Genomic DNA, 7,685 nt, shown 5'->3' with positions numbered 1-7,685 from the left:
ATTGGCAAAACTGTCTTACCATAGTAAAAATATTATTCAACAGGGGAAGGCTGTCAGAACTTCGTTACCGATTCACACACGCCCTATGAAAAAAATATTGTCCGACAAGTAAACAAATAGTGTTTTTTAAAATTTTGCATACAATAAATTCCCTAAAGAGCCCCATTTGAAATGATCACGACAATTTGGTTTAAAATTACAGTGCAAACTTTCTTCTTTTATGTCTAGTAATTCTTTTAAGATTGGTCCAAAAAAATCATAATAAATAAAATAATGTAAAAAAAAATATTTTTTAAAAACAAGCTTTTATTTAACATGTACAATCAAAGGAATAAAATAAAGTAGTGTATTAAAAGATTTTATAGCAATAAAATTTTTTGAAAACTGCACTAAAATGAATAAAAAAAATAAGTTAAGGTCTCGTTAAAGTTACTTCAAGCCATTAAGTGAAAGGAGTTACTCAACTCTAATGCTAAAAAATCTTTTAATAAATACACTACTTTATTTTTTTTTATATTATTTTATTTATATTTTTAAGAAGAAATACCTAATGACCAAAAAATATATAAGTATATTTTTTTAAATGACGATTATTTAAAACTTGTTTTACAAACTTATACTATATACCATGGGCGTAGCCAGGAAATTTTTTAGGTCTTTTTTCGAGGACAATTTCTCAAAAATAAATGAAAAAATGAGGGCATTTTTTTGAAAAAAAAAGTAGGACATATTTATTGACTAGAATATTGAGAGATACTTTAAAAGTATCATTTTTTGGTTTCTCAAAATAGAGAAACATCGTTAGTATATGAAACGAATCAAATTGATTTTATAAATTTTTACCATTGATTTCGCGTTTTATAAAACCAATTTTCTGAGATTTTCAGCAAATTTCCTGAGGACTTCATCTACTATTTCGGTTTTTCTTTCCTTTACCATTTTCCGATGCACACTGAGCATGCATAGTCCTGAAAAAAATAAAAACATCGTTATCATATGAAATGAATCAAATTAATTTTCTAAAACTTTACCATTTAGTCGATTTTCGCCCATGGTTGATCTTAGCCAGGTTTTAACACGCCGCAAAGTGCTGAACGACCTTTCTACGGTGCAAGTCGTGCAAGGTAGTGCCAATAATATTTCCAATGCATGTGATACAGCAGGAAAAAAGGTGTCCGCTTCCGTGATTACGTCGCACACTTCCAAATTTTCCATCGCTACTCCACTAAGCTGTTTGTCTTTCCAAGTGTTATACCATAATTCAATTTCTGCACTTAGATCCAATTCATAAAATTCTGAAAATGGCTTGATGTCTTCTTTCAAATCGCCAATACTTTTTTTCAACATAATGTATGGATGCAATGTGAGTAGTGAAAATGCAGGCAAATTGGATGACGCGAATCGATTTGCAAGCGATGATATCAACGAATCCAAATACGGAATTAGCAACGATATTTTCCAATAATCATTTGGATTCGATGCAGGTTGATTTGAACGATGCTGCTGTCGTTGGGTTAGTCTGGGCATATCCAATTCAATATCAATCGACTTCGCTATTTCTTTTGCCTCGTCTAGAATTTCATCAATCAGGGCATCTACAGCGGTTCGATGGCTAGAGATAACAGTTGCTATTCTATCAAGATGGTCTTTGCATTTGAGCAGGTCAAGACTTTTAGATTGAAGACCATTCACGACAGGCTCAAGAATATCCGAATATTTGGCAATTATTGAAGTGCATATGATAAATACAGGTTTCGTTGCTGCAGAGTGTAGCTGAAATGCAGCTGATCGCGTTTTTGCATTGCCTTCGGTGGATAAAGTCAGTAATGCGTTCACGATCTCAACGAAATTTTCTTTAAAAACAGCAATGCTCTTATGTTTTTGAGACCAACGAGTTTCACAAAGGGCGGGTATGTTCGGAGCACACTTTCGCCGTAGCACTGATTCTCGGAAAAATCTTATTATGTCTTTGATGGTGCCAATAGTGTTTCGTACTTCCGGGACCGTGTTCAAATCATTAACAACAAGGTTCAATGTGTGGCTTGCGCAATGGAAAAACAATGCTTTTTTGTATTTTTTTCGGATATGTGCTTGAACGCCTCCTTCTTTTCCGGCCATAGCACTGCAGCCATCGTACCCTTGCCCAACGCATTNTGTGGCTTGCGCAGTGGAAAAACAATGCTTTTTTGTATTTTTTTCGGATATGTGCTTGAACGCCTCCTTCTTTTCCGGCCATAGCACTGCAGCCATCGTACCCTTGCCCAACGCATTTGTTCGGTTCAAGTTCACAGCTCACGACTGCGTGATCAATTTCATCTGCAATTGTTGGAGCGTCCATCGCATTTAGTTCAGAGAAACCCATGAATTCTTCTCGTAGTTTTGCTTGGCTTTTGTCGTAAAATCGAATACCCAATGACAGTTGCTCTTTTCCTGATATATCTGCTGTTTCATCAGCCAAAATGCTGTATGCTGATGCCTTTTTAGCGTCAGCAATTATCATATCTTTCACTACCTCGCCACATAATGCAATTATCTCGTTTTGAATTTCTGGTGAGGTGTATTTCGCATTTTTTGGTCCTTCTTCAAAGTGTTTTTTAAGAGATTCATCTCCGGCCTCAATTCTCAAGCGAATGAGATCCATGAATATTCCTAAAAATATTATAGAATTTTATCAAAAGACGAAAATATGATCAATTTCAATCTGAAATATGTTACTGGAATCTTCATCTTTTCCTCTTAATGGTGAATCGGTTGTTCCACAAAAAATTATGTTTGATATGATCGAACGGATTATTTTCTTGTTTTCTTCAATTAACTTCTGATGTCCTGTTACCATCTGTAGGTCCACTGGCTTGGCAGTTGTAAATTCAATAGCAGCTTTCATTGAAGTTTGATGCCATTTGCTTCTTGCGTGATTTCTGCTCAATTCGTGCATATCTTTGTATTTGGTGAATGACTTAACAACGAATGCGCCTAAAAAGCCTTGCACTGTAGTTTTATGAAATAGAACGCAATGTAAGCAAAGAGCGCCCTTTTCTTTCTTTGAATAAACAAGCCAAGGTTTATAAACTTGTAACCAATTGTGGAGAAAGTTTCGTTTTGAATCATCGGAGTCTACTGCAAAATCGTAGTCTTGTGGTGGTACCCAACATCTTTTTAATAACAGAGATCTTTGCTCTGATGATAATGGCTTGTTCATAAATAGACCCAAGTCGAATTCGGAAATGACTTCAGTTGTGTCAATGGTTGAATCATCCATTGGAATTGAATCTTCTTCGTGGGTTTCGGTTGTTTCGCTAGTTGTTTCGTGCATTTCAGTGAAATCGGTATTCTCATCGTAATTTTCTGTTTCCATTGCATCAGTAGGTTCATTTATCTGCATTGCACTCGCACTTAGATTCGACACTTCAGCTTCACTTTGACTTGACGTGACAGCATCACTTTGGCTTGACGTGCCAGCTTCACTTTGGCTCGACAGTGGAGGAGCAACCGGTTCTATACAAATATACGCACATTTCAAAAGTATAAATCGCAAAACACTTTGAACTAATTCATCAACAGGGGACTGATCCCTCGGAGCCGGGTGTGCAGGAGTTGAAGTCGGTGATTTGAAAAAAGGCGTAAAATTTAGAAAGACGATAAATACGTCATCATTCAAAGAGCCTTGTAACGGAACTAACAATAATCACTGCCCACAATTACTTTCGAAACCTTATCATGTAAGCAAACCAAAAAATCAACAACCTCAAAATAAAAAGAAAATAATGGATCTAAAACATTCCCAAATATTTATCGTAAATTGAATTCAAATTCTTGGTATCATCCTGTTTATTAATCGTATTATTGGTCCTCTTAATAAAAATCATTTCAGAAACACTTCTCTTAAAATATCTATGTTCTTTATCTTAAACTTTAACATTACGCCAATCAAAATCATGTCCTTTGTCAAGAAATATATATTGGACTATTGTGATTTGGTTTGTCATTGGTTTCAGCTCTTGCATGCTTGGCTCCGAGGGATCAGTTTTTTGTTGATGAATTTGAAATTTATGGAACGGAGCAATTAAGAGATTTATTACTATACTTTGAACTAATTTTGGAAAAACAAAATATAATAAACAGAAACTTACTAAAAAATGATTGCACTCCTCCTGCACGTAGTTTATGGTTTTTGCCATTAGCATGTTCTGTAATAGCTCCGTCTCCTTTGTTGTCGGTTCTGAAAGTAGTTTTGCAATATGTGCAATACGCCGAATGCTCACTTGCCTTTTTAATCCATGGATATTTTTTTGTCCACAATTTACCCCATGAGGTTTTCTTTTTTTCTTTATCCATTACAAAAAAACTAAAAATTGATGTTCACAAAGCGAAGAAAAAATTGATATCACAAGACAACGATAAAATCAATTAGTATTCACACTTCCACTTTTATTACCACTTGTTGTATGCAAACACGACTTTGGGTAGATATACAAAATACTTGTGAGCGCTTTTGATTTAGAAAAAAATTACGGTATTGCTTGTGCACAATAATTTTTTTTTAACCCAAACATCGCAAAGTTTTCGTTGCGATGGCTGGTCTTTTGTGTAGATATTGCGATACCCAAATACAAATCCAAAAAAAATTATTGTGCACAAGCAATACCGTAATTTTTTTTTAAATCAAAAGCGCTCACAAGTATCTTGTATATCTACCTAAAGTCGTGTTTGCAATAGAAATGCGATGTTGAAACCCACCGCACCTTTTTCGTTGCGATGGTAGAGGCATTCGAGTCAACGATTGAGCGCGAGTTATGTTTCTATAAACACTTAACACTTATATTTCCACTGAACTTCTAATAAAACACTTTGTTTAATTACTTCGTGGTAGAAGTATGAATGAATGAATGAGTTTATTATCAAATTTACATCGCTTTATGTGTGTTTGTCTGCACCTGTTGATCGTCTAATGATCGACATCTTCTTCGACGTTGAATTTGTTTTGGGTGTTGAAGGAGTTGAAGATTGCGTCGACCTTGGTTGTTGTTGTTAGGGTAGATATCAGTGATGTGTGGTGTAACGGCTTTTCTTGATCTGCTTTGGCTGCTGCTGTTGCTATGGCTGATGTGGTTGTCGTTGTTGTTGTTGGGATGCTATGGGTGATGTGGGTGACGTATCTTGTGTGTTGTAGCTGTGTAACGTCTTTTCTTGTTCTGCTTTGGTTGCTGCTGTTGCTATGGGTGATGTGGGTGTCATTGTCTGTTGTTGTTGTTGTTGAATGACGAAGGGTGTTGAAGTTAGCTATTGTTGTTGTTGGGGTGATGTGGGGACGTAACTCGCGTTTTTCCGCTTTTTTCCCAAATTCTCCTCGTTTTTTGCGAGAATACTCTTTGAAAAGTCCTCGTTGTTTCAGCATTTTCTCTAAATGTCCTCGAGGACAAAGATTAATTTTTTCTTAAAAAACGCAGAATTTTTCGAGGACATTTGGCTTAGGTTGGGGCATTTGCCCCTACCTGCCCCTACCTGGCTACGCCCATGCTATATACGTCACGTAAAAGGTATTTAAATTAGCGTCAATACTTTTATGATCGATCAAATATTTTCCGAGATATTATAAATATAAAAATTAGAAAAGTTTAAGTTTAACCTCTTGTATTGGCTTTTGGTTTTACTGGAGCCAAATAATCTTGGTATGGTTGAAATTAGCATGAAAAGTTCTATCAAGTCACATTTTTTCTTTTTTTAGGCTAAACGGTTGGTATTCTCTACCATGCATAGAGGAGTATTTGTATAGTAGAACCGCACAACACTTTTTTATGTGTTTTTCTAATTAGTAATTGAATAAGACATCAATCTTAATCATAATTAGGATTTATAGGCTAAAAATTACTAATTACTCTTATCTTAGGATCATTTTCGTGAAGTATTTAGTTATATGTATTCAGTTACCATAAGTTCTCAAAAAACTTTTTCAGAAAAAGACAAGAACGGCATTCATTTTGCTAGAACATATTTAGGTCGACGAGTTCTTATATGCTCTTCATCCTTTTAGACTGGCTCTTTATTGCGAATAACTGCCAATTGTGCAAAAATTTTCGTTGCTAAAGTTTTAACGCTTTTTCAATTTCAAGTTGTCAGTGACTTGATTTCACCACCAACTAAATTAGCACGGTTTGTATGTTTCAGGTAAGCCTAGACATCGTTATCGACACCCAGCACACGGTGGGCAGGAAGCGAAGATAGGTTGCATAAAAATGTCGACAAAATCTGAAAGCAGGGTTGTATTTGTTGATATCTTAAGGTTAAGAATCCGCTTAAATTGAAATCCTAGCTGCTCCTGTTTTAAAGATATCCACATTTTATATACTTCTGATAGGATATATTTGCAAAAGAGGAAGGCGTACTTCTCGATAATTAGAGCATATTTATACGAAAAGAAATCTCATACAAATCTGTTCCCCTTTTTTAACTCACTAAAACGGATCAAATCAATGTGAAACATTTTCATTTTTTCCTACCGAAAGAATAATTGATCGAGATTTATTGGGCGCTACCGGTATACAACTTAGATAAAACACCACAATTACCTTTTTCTGTAGCGTGAACTTTCTCATTACAAACACTTTCAATATCGCAATATATGTATGTATGTATACAATATTGTATGCTATATAATACGGTAGTAATTTTTTATTAAAGGTTTGTTGCTATAAGCAAGTAGCGCAGGCAAGTCGCACTGCGCTTGTGCAAGAAATAAAAATGCTCTAACTTAGGCCAACGGTACTCCTCATAATAAGTAAATAAATTCAAAGCTTGTATGAGATTTATTTTGGTATTTATGTACTCTTCTGTCAGGAAATAATGACTATTGTACATCCAGAACACAAATGCGATCATAAAGAAAATCGCATGAAAGTATGCGCTTTGTGTGTAGGGCTGCCAGACGTCCCGGTTTTCCCGGACATGTCCCGGTTTTAGACTATTTGTCCCGGTGTCCCGGTCCAACCTTAAAATGTCCCGGGTTTCATTTAAGTGTCCCGGTTTTCGATTTGATTGCACAAATTTTGCTTAAAAATGACTACGCTGAGAGAAAAAAGGCGTTGTAATATTAAGAAAAATTTTATGAATTTACTGGGGGAAATAACGCATAGTAAACATGAATATTTTTTATTTGATTATCGTTTTGAAATGTTCGTACTTAAAAACAATACTTTCATACCACGCACACGTGGTGTTGAATCAAACTGAACATTTGAATGCACATTTACATGTCTGGCTGTAGCTGAGTGCACGAAGATGCTTGCCACAATTTGCTAATTTCCAGAGCGTCAGGGTTCAAATCCCATTACAGACAGCATGGAATTTAAATAATTTTTTTTTTAACTTAATTATGAAAAAGCATCCGTTAAGTGCAAAGCGCTTCATTTTAATATTGGCGTATTTCAATTGAATATTTCTATACTAAATACTAAAATTTGTATACTTAAATTATTACGAGTTGGGTTGGTGCTCTTTCATATGCGATTTTTTTTTAAATGTAGCACGTTTTGCATAAGCAATAGTTGATGATTAATATAAGTATGTACCTAAATACGTTAAAATGACATGCACAGAGTTTTACAATTATAGCAAAAGCCAGAAGTTTTGAAACAAGCTCACAGCAACGAAACAAATGACTGATATTTTAATGTTACCTTGTATTTATT

General features: G+C 35.0%; 1 protein-coding gene across 1 annotated transcript; it reads right to left on the bottom strand.

Annotated features, from left to right (window-relative positions):
- Nucleotides 1-858: 858 nt before the first annotated feature.
- On the bottom strand, nucleotides 859-4,335 carry LOC108358033 (zinc finger MYM-type protein 1-like). Its single transcript, XM_017609165.1, has 5 exons — nucleotides 4,263-4,335; nucleotides 2,716-3,495; nucleotides 2,256-2,649; nucleotides 1,032-2,041; nucleotides 859-968 (listed from the first exon to the last, which is right to left on the bottom strand). Exons 1-5 carry the CDS (start codon nucleotides 4,333-4,335, stop codon nucleotides 859-861), a joined length of 2,367 nt encoding a protein of 788 aa, XP_017464654.1.
- Between the last annotated feature and the right edge of the window lie 3,350 nt (nucleotides 4,336-7,685).

The sequence above is a fragment of the Rhagoletis zephyria genome, unplaced genomic scaffold (assembly GCF_001687245.7).
Source record: "Rhagoletis zephyria isolate East Lansing unplaced genomic scaffold, Rhagoletis_zephyria_1.1 Rzeph_scaffold_00196, whole genome shotgun sequence".
NCBI lineage: Eukaryota > Metazoa > Arthropoda > Insecta > Diptera > Tephritidae > Rhagoletis > Rhagoletis zephyria.
This window is presented reverse-complemented; position numbering and strand designations above follow the sequence as displayed.

Coding starts and splice junctions, on each gene's coding strand:
- LOC108358033 (XM_017609165.1), bottom strand. CDS start 4,335: ATGGATAAAGAAAAAAAGAAAACCTCATGGGGTAAATTGTGGACAAAA. Junction 2,650..2,715: donor AGGAAAAGATGAAGATTCCA/GTAACATATTTC, acceptor TAATATTTTTAG/GAATATTCATGGATCTCATT. Junction 2,042..2,255: donor AACAAATGCGTTGGGCAAGG/GTACGATGGCTG, acceptor CCATTGCGCAAG/CCACACATTGAACCTTGTTG.